General features: G+C 25.7%; 2 protein-coding genes across 5 annotated transcripts; one reads left to right on the forward strand and one right to left on the reverse strand.

The window, feature by feature from the left end:
* The first annotated feature begins 8,882 nt into the window (after nucleotides 1-8,882).
* Nucleotides 8,883-11,110, forward strand: LOC113861172 (calmodulin). 3 transcript variants are annotated; one of them, XM_027493810.1, is made up of 2 exons: nucleotides 8,883-9,222; nucleotides 10,245-11,110. In XM_027493810.1, the coding sequence occupies exons 1-2, from the start codon at nucleotides 9,147-9,149 to the stop codon at nucleotides 10,616-10,618; spliced, it is 450 nt and encodes a 149-aa protein (XP_027349611.1). In that variant the 5' UTR covers nucleotides 8,883-9,146; the 3' UTR covers nucleotides 10,619-11,110. The 3 variants fall into 3 exon arrangements, with proteins under 3 accessions (XP_027349611.1, XP_027349609.1, XP_027349610.1); XM_027493808.1 differs by having other exon boundaries at nucleotides 9,147-9,260; nucleotides 10,238-10,708; XM_027493809.1 differs by having other exon boundaries at nucleotides 9,147-9,239; nucleotides 10,238-10,708.
* A 1,800-nt stretch (nucleotides 11,111-12,910) lies between these two features.
* LOC113862774 (ubiquitin-conjugating enzyme E2 22-like) lies at nucleotides 12,911-16,688 on the reverse strand. Of its 2 annotated transcripts, none has more exons than XM_027495967.1 (7): nucleotides 16,543-16,677; nucleotides 15,468-15,576; nucleotides 15,171-15,315; nucleotides 15,005-15,082; nucleotides 14,620-14,732; nucleotides 14,428-14,531; nucleotides 12,911-13,497 (listed from the first exon to the last, which is right to left on the reverse strand). In XM_027495967.1, the coding sequence occupies exons 2-7, from the start codon at nucleotides 15,468-15,470 to the stop codon at nucleotides 13,134-13,136; spliced, it is 807 nt and encodes a 268-aa protein (XP_027351768.1). In that variant the 5' UTR covers nucleotides 15,471-15,576; nucleotides 16,543-16,677; the 3' UTR covers nucleotides 12,911-13,133. The 2 variants fall into 2 exon arrangements, with proteins under 2 accessions (XP_027351768.1, XP_027351769.1); XM_027495968.1 differs by having other exon boundaries at nucleotides 13,070-13,497; nucleotides 15,468-15,590; nucleotides 16,543-16,688.
* Nucleotides 16,689-24,960: the final 8,272 nt, after the last annotated feature.

Below are 24,960 nucleotides of genomic sequence, written 5' to 3' on the forward strand. Positions count from 1 at the left end.
TTATTTTTTCCCGGACACTGGTATTTATTTGGTTTAATATTATAACAATAATAATTTCAATACAATTAAATTTATATTATTAACTATCAAATATGTGGATCAACTAGTAAAATATCTTTTCAACTTATATTCAGAGTTAAATTGTCTGTAATAGTTCTTTTATTTATTTATTTATTTATATAATAATTGCATTAGCTTATTTTTAATGGAATGATCAAAATGTCAAAATGGAATATTATGTGAAAATATAAAAAATTGTAGAATTTTATATACAGAGCGACTAAAATATAGCATAAATATAAAGATTAAAAAAAACAAACACAAAGACTAATTTAATATAATTTTCATTTTAATAAATGATAGAGATTAATTCTAAATATTTTTTTATATAATGATAAAAATTAAAAATAAAAATAAAATCAAAGATATAAATTAAATTATAAATTAATTTAAATTATATGTTTAATTAGAAGTATATATACTTCTTTAATTCATTTACTATCAAAATATTGTCAAATATCTAATGCATTCTTAAGAGAGGACGAATTGCTCCCGTCAATCTATCATCAAAATTGGTTGGATTCTAGCATTATTTCAATAAGCAATAGAAAAGTTTCTTTCCAAAAAGCTTGCATGCCTTATCAATATCTTTTTAAAATGCTAGCATGTATTCTCCATAGTTGATTAAAATAGTTTTGTAATTTGCTAAATAATGAAGTTGAACATGTTTACTGGTAAAATTTGTGTCACTTTTTTCTTTCAAGTGAACAATGAATAGAAACTTCAATCTGCTTCCACATTTTTTATACAATTTATAACATGGTACAAGCAAGGCAACATAAGACTCAGAAAAAGAGTGACCACTATAACAAGTGATAGGTTGCAAACTATTCTCACTGCAAGAAATCACATATACAGTGATTATAGTATTTGTCATTAAAAGTTTAAAAGTTGTCATTAAGATAAGTTTGTGACGATATTTAAATTCGTCATTTATCGTCACTGATAGTTCAGTTAATATTATATTTGTGACAATATTATGCAGTCATTAAAATAAAATATTTATTATGACAAAAATTAATGTCACTAATATATAGAAGTATTAATGATAAGATAATTTATCATTGATATGTATAACATTTGAAATAATTATTAGTCACTATCATTTTAAAAATAATAACTAATTTATTCATCACTATTATAAATTATTTTCAATAATATTTTTATAACAAAAAAGTTTTTAAAAATTAATAATTACTTTAAATTAATAATTCTTATATTATTACTCAAATTTATATCATTAATGATTTTAATTATTATTTTTTAAAATTAATATTGTTGTTATATCAAAGTGAATATTTTAACAATTGTATTTTTAAATAAAATAAATATAAATTAAAATCATAAATGATAAATTATGAAGGCATATGTTGAATCATAAATTTAAATATAATAAATATCCAATAAAAGTTTATACATGAAAATTATAAATGAAATTAAAATACATCATTGACATATTAAAATTCTAAAATAAAAAAAAATAATATTAAATTAAACAACTAAAATAGAATGAAAAATACTCTCATGGATTCTGATCTTGCAGATAAGAAAAATAAAATAAAATAATATTAGTAAATACAAATCAATCAATTAATAAATTTTTAAGAATGTAACTAAATAATAATTAAGTGATGATAACTAAAATAATCAATAAACTTACATGGAGTACGTGAATTATTAAATAACTTGTTGAATGATAATTCTCCCAATAAGATAGTCCATTGACATCTCCATTTCAAGGTCTTCCTTCATTTGTTTCTATTAAGATTCAAAAGTTAATTTTTGAGCATCAATCAATTCACGTTGAGATTACAATTCAATTTGCAATTGAAAATTAGCTTCTTCTTATTTTTTTGAAATGTCAGTCAATTTTTCACTTCGAATTCTAAATCATATGCTCTCTTCTTTGCATTCTCAACTTGATTTTCAATTATTTATTTGTTTATAAATTTTTGTGTTATTGTTGCACTCCTAAACCAAGTGAATGATTTGGTTTTCTTCCTAATACGAGTGCAAAATGCTCAATCAATGGCACTTGAGCTTGAGAAATATTTTCTTGATATATATCTCCTATATTCTTTAAATCTTCCTGTAAAAAGATTAAGATAAATAAAATAAAAATATAAAAAATAGATAATTTAGGAAAGAAAAATATTAATGAAATTTTTATTTCAACTACCACAACTTTTAAAAATATTTTCTTTTACCATAATTTGGACACTATTTTGAGTACACCATGTTCCATTAGATCTCATTCGTGTGGCCTTCCATATTTTTATGGCATCTGGCCATTCATTAGTTTTTGAATCTTCTTTCTATTAAAGATAACAAAAGAAATGAATGATATTAAAATTACAATAAAAGATATCAATTATAATTCATCATCAACTTGAAAGATATCAAATATAATTTAACGATATCAAAACAAACAATAATTCAACGTCATTATAGACAAGCTACCAATTATAAATTCCAATAAAAGATATCAAAGTTATCTATTAGAGTTAAAAATTACTCATATTTTAGTCATAAACATAGATAAATACCATTTCAAATTACTGATATTATATATAATGCATAAAAAATTAACATAAAAAAATACCATTTCAAATGTCTTTTGCACAATTGATTTTATATCGGTGATAGATTTAATTTGTTGCTTACTTTGATTAGCTTTATTTTTCAAGCTCCTCTCCTACATGAAATGAAAATGGTTTATTATTACAAGTATAAAGAAAATAAATAAACTAAAGTTATGGATAAAGAAGTATATGTACCTGAAATTTAGAATCATTCCATTTGTTTTCTATTAGCCAATTCCAATCCTTGGGAGACACATCATTTGGCCTTTTTTTTTTTAAGATATGTTCGATACAAATTATTATGTTTGTTTTTATATTGAGATTGCATTTGTTTCATGGCATATTCTTTAACTTCATCAGGCAAACATAAGATTTCTTGAAGTCATGTAAATTCATTAGTAGAGACAAATCAAAATATTATAAATCAAAATATATTGTTAGATTAGAAAACATTGTATAAAACAAGTAAATAAGTGAAGTAATGTTAACCTTTATATGTTTCCACATTGCATCTACATCATCCTCAGGTATTTCTTTCCAACTGTTAACTTGAAGCGGTGCTCATTGCATATACAAATAAGTGCTTTAGATTTAAAAAAACTTGCATGCTTTCCATAAATCCCTAAATTGAATATCAGGAGTCTTTTCCTTCGCCATTCTCTTTGCCCTTTTTTGTTGGAGTTTTGCATTAATAGTATATCCACGACCCTTTCTAATATTGCCTAAAATTATGGGAGATTTCACATATGAACATCATCATCTAGCACTGAAATTCATTAAACTCAAATTATCTAACTTCCTACCCATATGTATTACATATAATGACTGTATTTTGAAGATTTAAAATTTAGGAAAACAGCATTAATATGAATAATTATGTTATCATTATCAATTCAATTATTAAATTAAAATTTGTCATATATTGTTTTACTAATTATGGTAAAAAAAAATTCATATTTGTATTTATTCCAGCTTGTTCAACATTGATCACTTGTGAGTCATTAGGTATAATATTAAATTGAGTCTTGTTCACTTATTTTTCAATATGTGTAATCACCATCTGCTAATACAATAATTAATCATAAAAATATTTAAGAATATTGTTAGTCTTATTCAAAATCATGAAAATGAAATATTTTTCACAAATATACTAATTTAACGATAAAAGTTGCAATGTGTATCTTTCTTTTTTGTGACCTATGAGCATTTTCAATGATAACTTTGTCATATTTATAGTACTCGTCTTCTTTATTTGAAAATTTTAATCTAAATTTTTTATCATCCTCAGGTCTGTATTTTTTATCTTCTTTATCTTCAATCTGTTGATCTTCATTTTTTTTGTTCTTAACTTTCTTCATTAGACCCTTGAAGAATAAAGTTATTTAAGACAATCCTAAATCTTCTAATTTTGCTTTATTCTATGCAATTTTTTGCAGTATCTCTTTCTCGTATTCTAACATAGCTTTGTGCAAAGTGATACCACTTAAAAAATAAAAGAAAAATATCAAATGAATAAGTGGGTATAGAAATCCTAAAAAAAACAAACAAACGAGGATATATAAAAGTACATCAAAAGGGAACAACAAATTGTATAAAGAAAAAAAAAAAAAGTTAAATCACTGCAACAACTAAGATTATAATGTACACAAACAAAGAATGTTAAATAGCAAAAGCTACGGAAGAAAATGAACCTACAACGTATTACAATACCTGGATATATTAAAGATGGTAGCATGAAAGATCTAACAAATGATTGTTCTTATACTTGGAAAAGTACTTGACGTGTGCGAGAGAGAAAGGGTATAATTGCACATTGGAAAAAAAGTCTTATAGTTTGTTCATACTTGGAAATCTATAGCAATTTCAGCATAACTGCTAGGGAGTGCAATATTTCCTAAAGCAATGAAAATATTCCACAATTTATCTGCAAAGCTTTTCACCTTACTTTCCCAAATGGGCCAAATCAAAAAGGCACTCCTCCCTTTTCCTGTTTCACTCCCAAATCATGGTAGCAACTCCTTTGAACAGCGGTTTCACTCTCTCGAGCACTATGCATATGTTTAATGAAGACAAAAGTCTAGAGCCATGAAGAAAGTAAAAAACGAGCGGGAAGATACATGAGTGTTAAAGTCCAGAGCGGTGAAGAAAGTCAAAAAAGAGCTGGAAGAGATATGAGTGCTAATTTTTTTTTGTTTCCCAGGTATACACTTTTTTACAGTAGCTTTTTTTAATTTTTCCTCCATGATTTGATCCACTCACAAATTTATCTGATTAATGGAGCAGTTTTTTCTGCAAAATAGTTGGAATCATGATTTCATTGGTAGTTTTTTTTTATCCCTTTTATTAATTAAAAAATTTAATTATATATGAAATGTTTTATTGATTTATCATATTAAATAAGTTAAGAAAGAAATAGGTTAAATATAGAGATCACAATACCCATTTATTTCCTACTCAAGTTGTTATTCAAAGATAGAAAAATAAACTTAACGATCTAAATACTCAAAAGGATGGTTAATGTGGATATCTTAAAGAAGGAAGCCTTATAGTTTTAACAAAAGAAAGTGGTACTAAAAGGAGGTTCATTTTGAGGTTATACCTAATTCTAATATTGCCCAACTTTCTCAAATAACAATAGATAATTTGTTGTAACATATTTCTAAGAAGAAAGGTGATAATGTTTTAAATTTTATGAAGCCTTGTCAAATATAAAGTCATTAGTCCAAATGGTTTCTATGTGAGTTTCTTTTAAGACTTTTTAGGATACTTGTTGGGGATGATATTTGTGCCCTGGTTAATCATGCTTTTTTCATGGACATTTTAATGCTTCATTTGTAGAGATTTTTAATGGTTATCATACCTAAATTAGATAACCGAATTGACTTAAAGGATTATAAACCTATCACATATGAAATTATTGCCAAGATTATTTATTGCGTAAAGATTACATTTTTTTTATCATTAACGTTATGGGGTAGGCTTTAAAAGTATGTTTGAATGAGGTATTCTAAGTGAGTAATTCTTTTTTTTTAAAAGTTTACAATTCTAAGTTAAATTTTTTTGTTTAAATATTTAATGTTAAAGAATTTAATATTCTCAGAATTTTTAATAAACTACAATCAAAGAATTCTAAATCCTAAGAAAAGAGTGAGAATCTATAATTTTTTTCATTTATTATGTGTTTTATTCATATTTTTATTTATTTTTGGTTAATTTAATAATTTAAATTCCATATTTTTAATTTTATCAAATATGGTCATAGTTTTGTTTCTTTAAGAATATAAATAATTTAATTTACTTTATCCAAAAAAAAATTGAAAGGAAAGAAATTCAATTATTATATCCAAATAAAATACTTTAAAATAATAAAAATTTATATTATGTAATTTAAATTTCTTAAAATTTTTAATTACGTCATCCAAACACAATTTTAGAGCAGCTTCATTCTTGCTGAAGGAACCTCAACTATTATTATCATTATTTATTCTAATATTAGTGTTAAGTTGTACCTAAAAAAAAGCTTATGCTATAGTGAACTAAAAGCTACTAAAGCAAGCAAACACTTCAATGATTTGGTTTTCCTCCTATAAAAATCTTGATCATATATTTTTTCCCTATAACTTTACTAGTTTGTTGTAGAATAGTGAAAAACTTTCTTCTTTTAATTTTACGAGAGGATCTTGTCAAAAAAATAGTTGTTGAGTTTTTGGGATCTCATCTTATGTAAAGAAAAAGTCTAAATATATTAACTCATTATGTCTCAATAAAACTAGTAAAGATAGATAGATAGGAAATGAAAAAAAGAAGAAGAGAAATTCATTACAACAAAAACATTTAGAGAGAAGAGAGAAAGAGAATTTGTTGTTATTTTTGTATACTACTGGACTATTATTTTTTATATTATAACTGAAAAATCATTCGTCGTTGTATTAAGCTGATTTTTGGACAGTAAATTTGTGACACGTGAATCTTCATTTTGTTTTGTTGGATTATTATGACAAAATTTGAAGAGGGAGAGATGGAGGTTTCAATTTCTTACTTTGCAACTAAGGTCTTTTCATCTTTTTATCTCTTGTTTGTAACTATTGGTATTTTGTTTGTCTTGCCTATTTATAAGCATAGTTTGTACACTTATTAGAAATCTTATATCCCTTATTGATTGTAATGAATTATTTTTTTAGTTTGCACAACTTGTAATTTTTTACCCTTATTTTGAAGAATTTTTTACATTAAAAATTATCTTTTTCTTATACTATTTTGTATTTATATCATTGTGTTGATTATATTATGACTTTACTTAAACTTGTGGATAAATTCTTATAAAAAATGAATAATTTTTTTTTATAAATTAAAAATAACTTTTTTATAAAAGTAAAATGAAAATAAATTTTAAATATAAAAAATATAAGTAAATTTTAATTTATATAAGAAATTATTTATTTATTATATTATATTATTATTTTTCTCTTACAATAACTTATCTTTGAATGTATATAACGTTTTTCTTTAATATATTAACGAGGAAGTCATTAGAAATTCTTGGTTGCCAACACGGTTGTCTAGTTACTAAAGTGATATTATATGTTTATTATATACATTTAGATGCACATTAAAAAATTAATTTAATATTATATGTTTATTATGCCAAAACATAAAAATGTCCCTATTCAATCAAAATTCCACGAAAGTGAACCTGGCCCCAACGACCTAACTATTCCGTGGCCTAACCGCGTATTTCGCCACCATTTTCATTTGGTGGACAGCAAGATCTAATTAAATAAAACTTAAGTATAAAATTTTAACATTTAATATTAATTAAAATTTATTTTAATATTAAATGTATATTTTTGGACAACTTTTTTTTTATTTAAAATATTTCAAAAACTACACTTAAAATAAAAAATTTACAATAAATTTTAATAAAATAAAATAAAACAAGGACCTTAGTCAATACGTAAAAAATTATAATTACTTTTAATCAAAAAAATAAAGTAAACAAAGACCTTAGCTATGCTTAAAGGTAGCCGACAATGACTCTACATTAGCGACCACCTCATAGCTAACATCACTAAAATAAGTAATTAGTAACCATTGTAACTATGTTCTCATTTTCAGATAAAAGCAGTATAAAAAATTTTCAATGATAAAATAGTGAGATTATTTTTTAATTAATTGTGGATTATGATTATGACACGGTGCGTCATTTTCATTTGCACATGCAGAAGACAACTGAAACCAAATTCACAAAGGACAAATTTATATATTTTTAGTATTATATTTTAATTTAAATTATAGTTTTATCTTAATAATTTATAATAATTTTAAATGTATTTTTTATTGAAGTAATATTTTAACTTTGATTAATAACTGAACGGTATTAAAAATCCTAAAAACGCCTACAAGAAATGTATATAACAAATTATTCAATTTCTTGTTATATTTACATTTTTACCCTAAAAAATTAACTCTGTTTTTTTATAAAAAATAAAATGAAGTAATTTTTTCTTAATTATAAAAAATATAGGATAAATTTAAAATATACTAATTACTAAAATTTTTTTATACCATTCTTTTATTAGTATTATTATTATATATAAGTTATCAATTACATCATTTAATATTATCGATATTTTTAAAATAAATTTTATATTTATAAAAACTATAACTTATTTAATTTTTTTTATCCTAATAACTTAATATTTGTTTTTTATAAAAAAAAATGAAAAGAATATTTTATATTTAAAAAACATTTCTTAAAATTCGATTTGATAAGAATTTTTAACTTGCTTGTATGATAAACAAACCTTGTATAGCTTTTCAAACAAAAACACACATTTGAAGATAAATTTTCTCAGAAAAGTCTTATTTCTAGTTACACCCAATTTTGTTAACAATACAAACATGCATTAAAATGCATAAATTGATATTTACTAATTAGTATTTTTCTTTTTGCATGCATAAATGATTTTAATAAACACCAATATCTCTTGCAGACCAAAGCGTGCTTGCTGAATCAAATGATGATTGGTTTGCATACTCAACATGAAGCTCTAATTTTTAAAAGACTTCCGTCTAAGTATTCTTATTCATTGATTGATGCCAAACTTGAAAATAAGTATAAATAATTAAACCCTGTTAGAAGTTACATATATGTGATTATATTCTCAATAGATTATGCAAAAGAAAACATTTGAATGCAAATCCTCATATAGTAAATCTAACTAATGAGGGGCTTAATGGAGATTTAGTTACTTAATTATATGTGAGAAGCTTTAAAGGGTCAAAGGAGAAAGGGGAAACAAGTGAATTTAATTAATGGTAAAGAAAAAAGAGTGGAGTATGTGTTGATGGCATCAATATAAGAAGGGGAGGTTTTGTCGGAACAAGAGTGAACCGCTACGCGTTTGTTCAGTTTCTTTGTTTTTATCTCTCTCTTTCTTCAGAAAAGCAGAAAGAAATAACCCATTCAAATTAAGAAAGAAAGAAAGAGCAATTCCAATCGCAATGGCAGATCAACTCACCGATGAACAGATCTCTGAGTTTAAAGAAGCTTTCAGCTTGTTTGACAAGGATGGAGATGGTATCTTCAATTCTATCATTTTTCTGTCTTTTCTAAATATTCCTTTTCATATTTATTTCATTCCCATCATCATGTTAATTAGCTCATTCCCTAGATCTTTTTAAAACTATTATTGTTGTTTTTAGATTATGTGTTTTTGCCATTTTCTGTTTTGTTGAGCTTTTTATGCTTTTCTTGTCCAAGTTATCAGAACAAAACAAAGAGTTTACATTACCAGTGGTATAGTTTTTTTTGTGCATTTTTGGAATATTGTATGCGAAAAAGGTAAAACGTTATTGAAAAAAAAAAAGTATATACAATGTCACATATAATCTTAATTTTTAGTGATTCAAATAATGAAACTTATACATTACTCGTATAAAAAAAAAATAAAAGAAACAATTTGCTTTTGTTTATCTTTTCTTTCATTTTGGTTTCAAGTAATAACAACAATACATCAAATATAATATGATTGTAGTAAAAAAGGGAATTTCAGGTCTTGCTCACGCTTATGATTTATATAAAACACAGAGACCATTTTAAAGAATTTTTTTTTCCAAATTCACGAAAATTTCCTTAAAAAATATATTTTAAAAAAAATTATAGATCTTTCTCAAAATTTAACAAGATTTTAATTATGAGTCACTCATAGATTATGATGAAATTTTTTATATATTTCGCAGTTTAGTGAAATTTTAATTATAAACTAGTTTTAAAAACAAAATATGATTTATCTTTTCTTTATTCCGGGAAGGGATCTAAAAATCTGTGTTAAAACCAATTTGGAAGATTTTACTGCAGATTGCAGAACACTTGTCAATTTGTCTAATTCTATTTGTGACATTCCTATCAACACGATTAAGTGCATATTTGAAAAAGTTTTCTTTTTAAATAATAGCTTATTAGCTCTTTGGAAAATGTCGAATATAAATGATTTTTTTAAAAAATAAACTGAACTAAACACGCAGTAATAATTTTAAGTGTATGTTATGAGGATGTGCTTAATTGGGATCTTCTTGTTGGTGTGTAATGAAACATTATAGGATGCATCACAACAAAGGAGCTTGGCACTGTTATGCGGTCATTGGGGCAGAACCCAACAGAGGCAGAGCTGCAAGACATGATCAATGAAGTAGATGCTGATGGTAATGGCACAATTGATTTCCCTGAGTTTCTAAACCTTATGGCTAGGAAGATGAAGGACACTGATTCTGAGGAAGAGCTGAAAGAGGCATTCAGAGTTTTTGACAAAGATCAAAATGGGTTCATTTCTGCTGCTGAGCTTCGCCATGTTATGACAAATCTTGGGGAGAAGCTCACTGATGAAGAAGTTGATGAGATGATTCGAGAGGCTGATGTTGATGGTGATGGCCAAATAAATTATGAGGAGTTTGTTAAGGTCATGATGGCCAAGTGATCATGCACCATCTCTACTCAATTCTTAATTAATGTCAGAAAAACATCTTAGGACGTGGTTGACTTGTGTTATAGTACACCTAGTCCTTGCCCAATGTCCTTCCCTACTCTCTTTTTTCTAAATTTTTATTTTATGGTTTTTAATTCAATCTTGATCACAATTAGTGGTAAACTCTGCTGCTAATGGTAATTGTGGTGGAATGGTGTCTTTCTAGTTTCTCTTGTTACTTGTGCCTCGAGTTTTAATGTTCATTTAACTATGCTTTCTTCCGCTCTTAGTCCTTGGTTTCTTTTGGAACCCTGTTTCTTCAGAAACAACGTTTAAAGATGTCCCATTTCTGTTTGCATTTGAAATTGTGCGAATCTAAGCTTTTTTCGTTGAGCTGATGTTTTGTAAATGTGATTCAGGACTGATTCAAACTATTTTAAATTATTAACTAAATTTAAAAATAATTAAAAAACAATTAAACAGTTAATTGAAGAAATCCAAGAGCCAAAAAAAAAAAGTATTTGGTTTGGTTTAGTTGCTTATTTTTATATTCAACATTGAACCGAATTAAATCTCAAAAATACTAAACTTCTATCACTTTTCTTATTCTATCTGCAGATAAATTATAACCCAAAAGCCTCTGTGTTGTTCAATTTTTTTATGAATATGTGTTTATGTTTTTAGAAAATTCGAGATTATTATGCCATATAATTTATAATGTAAATAAGTTGTGATTTATAATATGATTAAATATTTAAATACGTTTTTCTTATTTGTATTATATATCTGTATATTTGTCTTTTTACTTAAAAAGTGTTGTTCAAACAAAAGAATTGGTTATCAAAAGAATTAATGTATTGAATGGAGATTCTACTCTTCCTTTAGTTAATAACATTTCATTTGCTTATTAACCCAAAGAATGTATTATATATGTTTATGTTTTGTTTTGTTTAGTTTAAAAAAATAAAAATACATTATCATTTTTTCAGAAATCTTTTAAAATATTATCGATTATTGCTTTAAACTAATTTATTCTCAAATAAGCAATCATTCGCATATTATACTTCTTAAATATTGAGCAGGGTCTCATTTTGGCTTAAATCAAAGCTTAGGGATTGAGTGATCATATCTGCATATGAATGTATTAGTAAATTACAAGTAGTCAAATGCATGTGCTTCGACAATTTAATTGCTAAATAAAGACTTTAAGAAGCAACGGGTGAAAGTCCTTTTGAGGATTACTTGGTCCATGATAATCTCCTTCATACCGAAAAGAAAAAGGTCTTGATGAAAATTTTAGATAAAAACTTGGATAAACTTTTGGACAAGCAGCGATAGAAGAATGAAAAGATTTTTAAAAAATAAAAAATATAAATTAATATTAACTTATAAAAAAATTATTTTCTTATTTTTATCTTTTATAAATATTTTTGAGAATTTTATTTAAATTTTGCCAAATTCTTATTGTAAAGGAAGTATCTTAAGTTATGAATTAAACTATGTGTAAAAAAAGAACCATATGTAAATTGTATTTAGTTTTTGAGGAAAATAAACACCAAAATTTGTAAGTTATACTCCTTTTTTGTTTTACTCATAAAAATAAATTCCAGCGATCAAGATCAATGATTTAGGGAAAAAAATGTTTTAGTAGCAAGTAATTTTTAATATATTGATAACATTATATATTATATTTTTTTCATAAACCTTAAATTCTTAAACAAAGAAACCAGTCTAAAAATATATATAAAAACCATTTTTTTTACATAGTGTGAAATTCTACTAATATAAAAGTGAGAAAAAGTATTAATCAGTTTATAAACAGCTTATAACTTTCGCTCCTTTTAATTTATTTTAATAATTTTTTTAATATAATTTATCAAATTAAGTTATTCTACATAAATAATAATTAAAAAAAAACTTATAAAATAAATATTAGCTAAATTGTGTATCTAAACACACTATAAGTCCATTTTATAAACCATTTAGAGTAGCTAAGTTAAAGTAAAAAGTTTAAAATTAAAAAATTGCAAAATTATAAAGGTTTAATTAAAAAAAAAACATTTTAACAATTATCATGAATTGCTTAGATTACTGTGACTGACTAATAATATATTTCCTCGCATTCAGCTACACTTTTTCCTTCTTTTATCTTTTTGGCTTCATAACTCAAGTTAAACCTAAAAATCAACCCACATGTGCAGTTTGGATTCAAAAGAAAATTTGCAATCCCAATCCATCATACTGCACACTTTTTGATAAATGATTTGAATCCAAAAATAACCCAACTGGTAGACCATTCTTCTTCCCCAAAATATGAATATTACCACCAAAAGATGCAAGACATGATAACTAACACAAGTCCAAACAAGTTCAATTTCATCCATTTACGGCCAATGGAAATTACTCATTATAAAGCAAATGTTGAACCCATCCCCCCCCCCCCCCCCCTCTCCCTCTCCCTCCTTTTTTTCCTATGAAATTGCAAAACTAAGCCACAAATGAAAAGTTCAATTATTGAACAACATTTTCACAATCTTTTCAAACTTTTCTTTCTAGCATCTATCTTCTTCTTGTCCACCTGAGCTTTTGCTTGTCCACCTTCCTTCTTTTGTGGTGCAGAAGCAGAAGAAATTACTGTACCAGTAGTAGAACCATTAACTATTGTCTCAGTCAAAACTGCCGATGCTGCCTGTTCTTGACTATTTCCTCTTGTGACAGTGGTTGCAGGCGATGGCGATGGCAATGGCAATGCAGCACTCGCGGGTGAGGTTTTTACGTCAGCACTAAGCACTGAGGTGTTTGTCTGATCAACATTCAGCGCAGTTGTTGATTCAGATATAGCTCCACTTTTAAATTTGGGCTTTGGTTTTGCATGGATTCCAGTGTAGAGCCTGCATCCCACAACTGAAGCTCATCAAGTGCAAAAATTTTATGAATCAAATAGCAAAGAAACTTGCTCCCAAACATTTTTCATAGTCAAAAATTTGTCAAACCCAAGAAAGAAACACCTGAATTTAAAATCAAGACAAGATTTGCGTATCCCTCCACAAACATGAGATATGATATGTCCTACAACGCATGGAATAACTGAAATTTCAAGTAGAATAGCTACAGTAACATAGCTTCAACAAGGTAGGTAAGCTCAGAAAGGTAACTTAAATCAGGTAACTGAAAAGATCTTAAGTAGATATATATGGGTGTCAGGCTGATGAACTTTGGCAGATGAAGAAAGACAATAAGTTAAATAAAAATAAAAATGCTCAACATAATTCTTGCTTCAAGTTTAAATTGCCAAAAAGATTCCAGAAGAGGGGTTCAAAACTTAGGAAAAATGTTATATTGCCCTGCTTAAGGAAACAAAAGTAGAAAATATTTAATGAGAAGGAAGGAATTTACGATATTAAATACACAAACCATTTAATACTTATACTTGCAAGTAACAGAAAGTATTTAATTAACTTATATAAAGGCCTTGTTTGGATGAACTTATAAAAAGTCCTCATAAGAAAAAATTAGTAAAAATAATAAATAAAACTTCTTTCATAAGTTAAACGAGAGAGCTTCTCAAAACTTCTCAAAAAATAAAGTATAAGTTGTTTTTAACTTATGAGAGAAGTTTCATTCATTTTTTATATTGATTTTTCCTCTTATAAAGGAATTTTATAGAAGTTTACCCAAACAGAGCCAAAATGCTCTATCACCAATCCCTTAGGTCACTCATTAATGAGATCCTAAACTTAGTAAAGACTCTAAGTTTCATGTTAATTTTCAAAATTCACATACAAAAGATTAACAGGAATAGCATCATTGGCTTAACTCACCTTGCATGTCTAGCATACTCCTCATAATTTTCAAGCAGCAGTTTGCCAGCCTGTTCATTAAGAGCTGATTCTGGAAATGGTTCAATCAACAGACACCTAACAACCTGTTCATTATGAGAATCAATGTTAATAAATACAAAGACCAACAAGTACAACTTAATTTGAAAAGTCAAGAATATCTAAAACACTTACAATAAGAACATGTCGTAGCCCAAGGCTAGGATTCCAATCCTTTTTAAGTGTGTTGACACAAATTTCTCCATTGGTTGCAATATTTGGATGGAAAATCTTGGTCAGGAAAAAACCTACAACATTAAATTCAATAGCTTCACAAGTTTAACAGCTTTGCAAAAGAGAAAAGAAAGTATGTTATTTTGTCAAATAGAAAAAATAAAGCTATACAAGATTGGAGGCATATAAATCTCTTTTGGTCAAATAATAAAAGACAAATTGCATCCAACAAGAAAAATCAAAAGGAAAATCAATATTCCAAAGGAAAAAACTAACAGTATAGTACTGTCTTAATAATGTAACCAGACAATTATAAAATGGTCCATATGGGCAGTGTAAAACACACCTTTAGGGGGAGAATGCGGAAAATCATGGGACAGTAACAGCTTCATGCGGAAAACTCCATTCTCATAAGGAGTTCCAGCTGTACAAATATATTACTCTGGTTCAGCTTGAGCTCTTTACAGTATGGCAAGCACTAAATCACACAATAAACACATAAGGTTACTTACCCGGGCCATCAATGTCAGCATATATCGTTGAAAAATCATCATCATTTACCACAACTTTAATGCCCTCAGGAGGGGATTCATCTAGATTTTTCAACTCCTTGGCAAGTTGCTTTATTACATTTGGCGGTAAATTCTCATTGGTGGCCTAAAACAAGAGCACCATACTACAATGTAAGAATATTAAACGCCCCAAATGAAATTAAACAACTGTGAGCACGAATACATGCATATAAAATGGCAGATAACACATGATCTGTATTATGATAGCTACAGTAAAGTAAGCTAAAAAATGCTTACCATCAGCACAAAGGCACCTGCTCTCTCTGTTTTGTTTTGCCACTGTCTGCGAATGACCCTTCCCAAACAAATAATTGAAAGAGATGCAACCACACCAAAGGAAAAGTCCCTGCAGAGATATATCTATCACAAATAAGTGAAAGTATAAATATTGTAAGGTCAGATCATTTTATCAAATTATTAAGCACAAACATGGGATTAAAAAAATAGTAAACTTAAGTACTAGCCGTAAACCAACAAACAATCTCAATAGCATTGTATGAAAACCAATATTCCATTTCTAGCTATCCCCTCATGAGAAAAAATTAACCAGTAAATTCAAATAATAAACTGTAAGCTGTTGTGAATCAAACTCATATTGCACAACCCAAAACAAAAATCTTTGACTCATAACCTAACCTAACCTACCCCCCTCCCAAAAAAAAAAAAAAACAAAAATAGTTCACAATTTAATACATGCAAATTAACACACACACCCACAGAGAAGGGCATATCATGGCATCCAAGGTTATACACACCGCAGAACGTAGAGAAAATTTATACTCCCAATCTGCTTTAGAAGTAGAACACAAACCCAGGAAATGAATTACCAATTTCAATAGTAAAAAAAAAAAAAAAAAACCTTTCAACTTCATAGAGTTCCTGAACATGAATTGTCTCATTTACCACAAAACCCTTGATATGCACAAAATATGCACAGGATAAAAACAAACCGTCGCTTTTCAACGCACCAAAAATTGAGAAAACTATTTTTTGAAACAAAAGAGAGTCGATCACACCAGCAAAAACCTACTGGGAAAAATGAAAGTCCCAGAATCTCAATATTCCTAACCTAACTCAAAAATAAATTATTACCTATCAGATTGGAAAAACATCATTCTCAAGGCGATACAGAAAAATAAAAGTAATAACAATCTGGGTATCACCGAAACCCGAAACCTCCTCCAATTCAACATAGATTTTGAACCAAAAGAGAAAAAAAGAAGTCATCTTATCCAAATTCAACACAATTCCACACAAATACAAAACCCACAAATGACAAATCAAAATGTATGATACCCAGATAAAGATTCACCTTCACAGAACAGAAGAAACTAAGAGCTTTGAGGGTGCAAGAGGAGTGAGAGAGAGAGACAGAGAGCCAGAGAGAGAGAAAGAGATCCCTCCTTGGAATGAATGAATGATTGATTGGTTGAACTTTGAGGACACAAAAATTTAATATTTATTCGTAAGGTAGGAATGAAAATGGAGACGCCATTCATTAATTAATTAAATTTAAAAAATGTAAAGTTATTTGACGAATTTGGATACTTTAATCAAATCATTAATTGCTTAATCAGAAATTAGGTCTAAAAATTATGATTTTGAAATGACGTGTTGCTAGGCCAGATCCTCTGGATTTATAGACGTTGGATTCTTCATGTCTACCTAAAATGGAAAGCTATTCCACGCGCTCTGGCTGAGTGTGAACTACACTTTCTGTTTGGTTTGCACCATTCATAACGGTATAATAATGATTTGAAAATAAAGTATTTTTTTCTTGAACTAGTACAAACTAGTATTCATATACTATTGCACATTGTTTTTTGACAGACACAGGGTGCCACAATGATTAAAGGCTGTGCAAACCAATTTAAGCTAAAAATGCAATAAAAGTTAAAATAAAAGTGTATTAATAACTTTATTTATGTATGATAATTAGATTAGACCAATGACAAAATAGATGGTTAAAAATATTGAGACACATATACATTATGTGGATAAGCCAATGATTTTAAACTAGGTGTAGAGTTGTTGTAAATTGGGTGTGAACCAAGAGCATTTTACTTATTTGAACTGGTGTCATAATATTAAAAAAAATTAAATTAATAATATAAAAATTTTAAACTCAAACTTAACCAAAGCAAATCGTAATTCGAACGTTACGGGTAGGAAAGTAATATAAGGATTAACTTTTATTTTTTATTTTTAATTATTCAATAGAGACAAGTATATCATTATAATGATATGTTGTCTCAGCTTGTTTAATACATTTATCATACTTTATAATATAATAATAATAGTTATATGTTTAGGGACAATTATCTTTTACATGAAAATAACATTTTAAGATTGTAAATTTAATATGAATCTAATAATTTGTATAAAAGTAATAAATATGAACAAGGTAAAAGCTTTCTTTTTGTTTTGGCTATCAGAAAATGTATAAATCTTCTCTATCTAATAATAATACATTGGCACATTATTAATGGATTATTAAACAGAGATTGAAATAATGATTTTTTATAAATTGATAAATGATAATTTGATTTTTTATTTTATTCAAACTTAAACATAAAAGTACAAAATTAATAAAATTTAATCTGTACAAATTTGCACATAAATAAATTAATAGTAATTTAATAAATCGTTTAAAACAAAATATATAACAAAGATAAATATGTACGCTTCATGTACCAAAAGAAATACCGTAAGTTGTAAGCATATTTCAAAATGATCTACTGGTAACTAATTGACTTAAACAATAAGAATAGGAATAGATGTTTGTCATATTCGTTTCAGTGCTGCGGAGGTTTGGGTTATTTATAGGTTGAGTTGGGTAGAGTTTATTTAAAATAATTATTTTATTTGATTGGAATATAATATGTTAATTTTTATTTGTTAACAAATTTATGTGGATTATAACGAATCGGCAGAGATTGATTAATTAAATTTAGACTTATTTTTTTAAAAAAATTATGATGTATAAAATAAACAATTATTAAATTAACTTAGAATTTTATTAAAATTTATATAAAAAATATTAATTTATAATTAAACAATAAATTATTTATTAATAATCACATTTAAGATCACATATTAAAATGTTAAAATATAATATTGAGAGAAATAAATTGGGTTGAATTTAAGACTGAAAAAGTAGATATCCAATCTGAAAATATTAAATTTATAAGTTTTAGAATTTAATTATATCTGATTATTTGATAACTACTGCAAATTTTATCTTTCACAACAAATATTTATTAGCAATAAATTAATTGCTGGTACATTTTTATGAAGTCTAAAATTATTAAAACTAATGAATATTAGTCACTAAAAACATTATTTATATCAATATTATTTTAATTGTCAATATAATTTTATTTTATCTGTCAAAATTTACACTTTAAATTCATCTCATTCAATTATCAATTTCTTTTTTTTTTATACAAATTTATTGTTTTCGACTTCTGCTCCAAATAAAGTAGGGAGTTTTCTCTGTTCATTGTTAAGTTCATCACGCTTTTACTCTATTATGAGAATCAATTATTTATTATTCGTCGTTATGCTCAAAATTTTCTTGGTTGATCGGGTTTTTTTCCATTTTGTTAGAATTAATATGCCTTTGTTAACACACTTTATGGATCATTATTTGCATTGCCGTTGACACAGGTAAATCAAGTTTTCCTTTGTGAATTTTGTTTTGAATGTTTTTGCATGAAATCAATTGTGTTCATTTTAATAAAATAATTTGTGATGCTCAATGATGCACTAATTTTGGTTGTTGTTCTGAGAAGTTCAAACCAAATACTTTGATTCTCAACTCAATAATCTCCAACCTAATTCCTTGATTCAAAACTTAAGTTTGATTTGCTCATATCAATCGATGAATTCTTATTGTGATTATGCGATTAATCAAATTGATTGTTTATGTAATTGTTTAGATTGATGTATTTTGTGAATCTTAAATAGACAACTGGTTAATGATATAGGTAAAAATCTAGTTAAGTGTAATATGTATGACTCTATAACTATCTAGATTGTCAGTTATTGGTCAAGTTATTGATGTAAATTTAATTTTTCTAGATTGCTAACAATATATTTGCATATGTTCTTGTTAGAGCTGGATATTCATGCCCTATTACCACAGAAAATAAAAATAAAAATAAAACCTATCTAACTCAATGTCTGAAAGATAAACATACAAATTCTTAATAGTGATAAATGTATTGATACATGCTTTCAAATTTTTTATTAGTGTATGTTCCATTAAATATTTCCATCTATATGAAATTGTGATACTCTTACTTTGAAATTAGTTAGTGAGGCATGTTATTATTGTTTCCTGTTTAATACTTTTTGTTAGTCATATTCTTATAATAATCAAACTACTAAATATACAGTGTCCCTTTTAGCTACTACTAAAATTTGTTGCGGATTCAAAATTTTCTAAGATGAATACTATTTAAAGAATTGTTAGAGTCAAGTATATGTATATCATAAAAGATATTATAACGAATCACTTACAGTATATCTGCATATACTCATTGTGTAATTTACTATCTTTATCCTTTTAATTACAGGAGAGTTCTTTGACATGCTTATTGTAGTGGCTCTTCAAGCAATAAGCTATCAAAGTAAGAACTATTTTCAGAGTTTGCCCTCTCATTCATTCTTTCTATTTTACCTATATTTTTTCATTTATTAACCCTGTACATTTTCACTTTTGCAATAGACCAATATAAGATAATTCAATTTCATGTCATGTCATAGATCAATTTATCTATCACTTAGTTTTAAATATGAATTAATGTACTTGTTAAATATAGTTGTACTTACCAATACATATAGGACTTAAATAACTTACTTATTGCTCTAAATTTAGTGTAATTAGATATTCCTCTTCCTCTTATTTAGTTGATATTGTTAAATAGTTGATATTGTTATTTGTCGAATAAAATTTATTCATACATTACTTGTTTTTCAAGATTTCTTCTTTTTTTCTTTTACTCATTTTTCACTAGTTTAATATTAACACCTTTCACTATTATTTCAGTTTTAATTCTTTTACTGATACTATTATTGACAATTTAGTTTAAGATAGATATCCAATTCTAAAATATTAAGGTGGGTTGTTGTTTTTCTTTCATGTAATCCAATTTTTTGTATTTAATATTAAGTACCTTACATCATATTTTTATCCATTAATAAACACTATAAGATAAAGGTGTGATATAAAATTAATTTTTTAAATTTAAAAATTGTGTAAAATAAGTGTGTGTGTGTGTACATATTAATGTAATAAAATATATATTTAGTTATTTATATTAATTTATACAAATTAATGAAATATCTCAATTTTTATTAACTGTTAAATACAATTTTAAGATGAAATACAAGTGCAATAAATTTTTAAATAAATTGATTCAGTTGTTTTTTGCTTTTTTGGGTATATTTCAATTAATCTTCATATTTTAACAAAATTGGAGTTGAACTATTTTAATTAGTATCAAAGTCATAAATAATTCATCATATATAATCTTCGAATTCAGATCTAGATCTACAAGGTATTCTCCATAGTTGGTCGTTACGTAGTCTTTTCAGGTTTTAGACATTGAAAATGATACAATCACCAGAAATAGGAGAATTTTTTGCTTCAATTATTTTATTTTTCTTTTCTTGTGAATTTAGTTTAAATAGAAAAATTCCTCTATCTCATATTACAAGTTTCATAAAAAAAAAAAAAAGGGAACTATATATTAATAATAATTATAAAATCAAGGAAACTTATGGTAAAAATTTGGCTCTTAAAATTAATATTATTGTACCCTTTCAAATAAAATGTTTGCTTTGAATATGATATACAATACAAAACAACTGATATATCTAATCTTGTCTCTTATCACACTACAAGAGTTCATAAAAGCATTGTTATACTTGAGACACAACGTCAATCATGATTAAGCTTAACAAGTTTAAAAATAAAATTTGAAGTTAAGTGAACTTAATCTAACAAATTAATTGAGGTATCTTTGTCTGAAAATTAGATTTTGATTAGACTAGTCAAATTACTCGAAACAACATCCATTTTAGATTAAAGATTGTTTCATGTACGGCTTATAGATTGTCTTATGGGTGGCTCCAATTTGTTATTACCTGTAAAACAATGGTTAAAGTATTCTCAATGCAAATTTTGGTACAACTTTTAGAAGACTGAGTACTATTATCTTAGCAAGTAAGAAAGAAGAAATCTTATTTAAAAAAATTAAGAAAAGAGAAACCAATAGAACATATAAAATAAAATAAGAATAGAATAAAAACTATTGCTATTTAAATAAATAAAAATGTAACAAAAATATTTTTACTGATTCAAAGAAATAAAAAAGAAAATAAATAATAAGAAATTATATAAAATGATTTATAATTATAAATAAATTAGTTTGATAAAAAAATTATAACTATCAATATAATATTTTTCTTATAACATATTTTTAAATATTTTTAAAAAATTAAGAAAAGAGAAAAAATAATTTCTTTTTTATTGTTATTTTAAAACCGCTAGAGAGAGTTAGAGAGAAGAAAAAAAGATTGTAAGATACATTTAATATTTTTAATCCTTTTTAAAAGATATATTATAAAAAAAATTAATAGTTTTGTTATAAGTCACTTTTCTATTAAACATCTATTATTTACTTTAGCTTTTTATAAAGCATTTTTAATTAAATTATAAAAAATAAGAGTGGTTAAATTTAGTATATTTTTTTAAAATATTATTATATAAAAATTTTACTATCATTTAATATTACTTAACATAATTTCAATGTGAACATTTAATCTTATTAGTTTTTAAAATTTTATTATTTTTATAAGCTATTTTAACATTTTAAAAAATAATTTAATTACAAAACTGTATTATAAGATTTATATAAAAGAATATATATTAATAGTAGTTTATTACTATCATCTTGCTAATGATTTTTTTTTCAAATTTAAAATCTAAAGAAAAAAATGTCAAAAAAAATAAAATAATCGAGAGCAAACAGACGAAAAATTTACATAATGCAAGATAATAAAAATAACTAGATTAAAGTAAACAGTATTAAACAGAGAATTAAGTTGTTGGATACTAAAATAATTACAAAATATACAAAACACTTGACATGTGTTACGTTTTGGTTGATTTCGTCTTTATTTTAGATGAAATAGACAAATTAAAAAAAATATGATTTTGTCTTCCTTAAATAATACGAAATATAATTTAACGTGGCAAAAATTTACCTTAAACAAGAAATATGTTTGTTTTTAATTTTATTTTAATAAATAATTATTAAAAATTATTAAAAAAATTATTAAGCCGTATATTTCATACTTGCATTGCTAGTTTTTCAAGCAATTAATCTGTGAAGTGGTTCTTACTCATACCAAACTTTGGGGCATCTTAAATTGCCAAATAGAGTTGGATGCTGTTCCCAAAGCCTGTCCTTGTAGAATGGTATGTCATATCACACTAGATATTAGTTTACAGTATTCTTATCTTCTTCTTTTTTGCTTAGAATTAGTTAATTTGAACTTGGAGTGATTTTGCAGTGTAAATTAAGCGTCTATTCAATTTTTTTTTAAATTATGATTTATACTACAAATTAAACAAAATGTTTTTTATTTAATTATATTTAAAAACTATTAATAAATTTAAAACAATTGATGTGAATCATAAATTATTTTTTATAAATTAATTATAATTTTTTTTAAAACAGATAAAAACTCAAGCTTGACTTCAAAGATACTCAGTATATCATGTTTGGTGATATTTGTTTAATATGAATAAATTTTTAATAAATATTTATAAAAAAATAAAATGATAAAATAAATCAAATTTTTTGCACATGTTAAAATCAGTTAGTGCACAATTTTTTGAAAATGGTAGATGGTTGTTTAAAAAATCATAAATTGATTTAAATTCATAAAATAAGTTTGCTTTAATTCTTTTTTGTTTTACAAATTTAACTATTTTTATTTTATTTCTCTTTAACATTGTTGTTGTTAGAAGAGGCAAAATGTATTATTTATATATTTTTTATGACTTGAATTTTAAGGTTTAAATAATACTTATAAAGTTACTTATTGATTGCACACTAATAAAATTTTTATATTGACAGTGAAGTTTGAATTCATATTTTTATGGAATATAAATTTAATCCTCGATTATAAATTGAACCAACCTTCGTTGGTGTGTTATTTTGATATTTAAAAGGTAGAATAAATCATCAATTTCTTAAAAATGAGTGGGAGATTATAGATTTTAGAAAACGATTCTTAGACGGAGAAATTATGAAAACCTCAGGCATTTTCAAATTTCTTTTTAATAACTAAACAAAGCGTTGTAATTTTTTTACTTCTTTCAATAAATACTTAAAAAAATTTAGACATTTTTCTCTTATAAACCTTTATGCAAACTCTAATAACTGTTGATTTAGTGAAAGACATATTAATAATTTTGGGAAGTGTTAATGAAAATATAAAATGGAAGTTTTGTCCAACCATGGGGGTTGATGGTGATAAATATTTTTAGAGACGGTAAATTGGTAAATTTCAATTAAACACAATTTATTGAGTGCTGAATATTTTTAGAGAGTTGAATTTAGTTTCATATTTTAGTAATTGATTTATTTATTGTAATGAGATTTTATACACAAATATAAATATTTTTTTGTATATTGTTTGATGAATGGTTTGCTTTCGATATAAATTTAGTTTTACTACTTTGTAAGTACTTTGTTATAATTTATAAATTTTAATAAATTAAAAAGTATTTTTTGTTAAATTTATTATATGATGTAGTTAATTTAAGTTTAATTCTTTTATAATGTATTTATTTAGATGTTATATTATATTTAAAAAAATATTAATAGTTTTTCAGAGTAAACATTGTATGATATATAATACTTTTTTATCAGGTAAAATTCTTAAATTTTAAAAAGTAAGCGCTATAATATAACAATTGTTTCAAAGTTGAAGATGGAACAATTTCTTAGGCCATATTGCATAGATGATCCCATATTCAATTATGATAGGGTGCGATTTTTGGCATGTTGCATAGATAGTCCTAGTATTCAATTATGATAGGGTACTCAATGGTGCACTTATGGAATGTTGGAGGCCTAAGTTACATACATTCTATCTTTTGTATAGAGAATGTACAATTACATTAAAGGACGTTGTGTTTTTAGCTAGGCTTGTGTGTGGATGAGCTTCTTATGAGTAGTAACATTAAAGCGTGGAAGAAATTTTATGATCGAGATATATAGGCATTATGTGCAAATTTACTTAGAACAGTTCTAGATGAGAAGGACATAAAATGGATTCTCCATTGATACTTGTAGAGATTTGATGGTGATCATAGGATTTGCTTGCATTATAGGATATATGTGGATATTAATAATATGATAATCTATTGGAGCATGTTGATTCATAGTCTCTAGAAAGACATTGTACGATCCCGTTATCTTTCACACTTTTCACCATTGCAATTTATGATGAAGAGTGACACATATACTCCATTTGAAGTCAATGCCAAACTTCACACACTTGTAATGAAATATTATGTGGTCACACTAATAATATGATAATCCATTGGAGCATGTTGATTCGTAGTTTCTAGAAAGACATATGTGTGCGATCTTGTCATCTTTCACACTTCTCACCGCTGCAATTTTTGACGTCGAGTGACACATAT

The sequence above is a fragment of the Abrus precatorius genome, unplaced genomic scaffold (assembly GCF_003935025.1).
Source record: "Abrus precatorius isolate BTA unplaced genomic scaffold, Abrus_2018 Scaffold3, whole genome shotgun sequence".
In the NCBI taxonomy this organism is placed as follows: Eukaryota; Viridiplantae; Streptophyta; class Magnoliopsida; order Fabales; family Fabaceae; genus Abrus; species Abrus precatorius.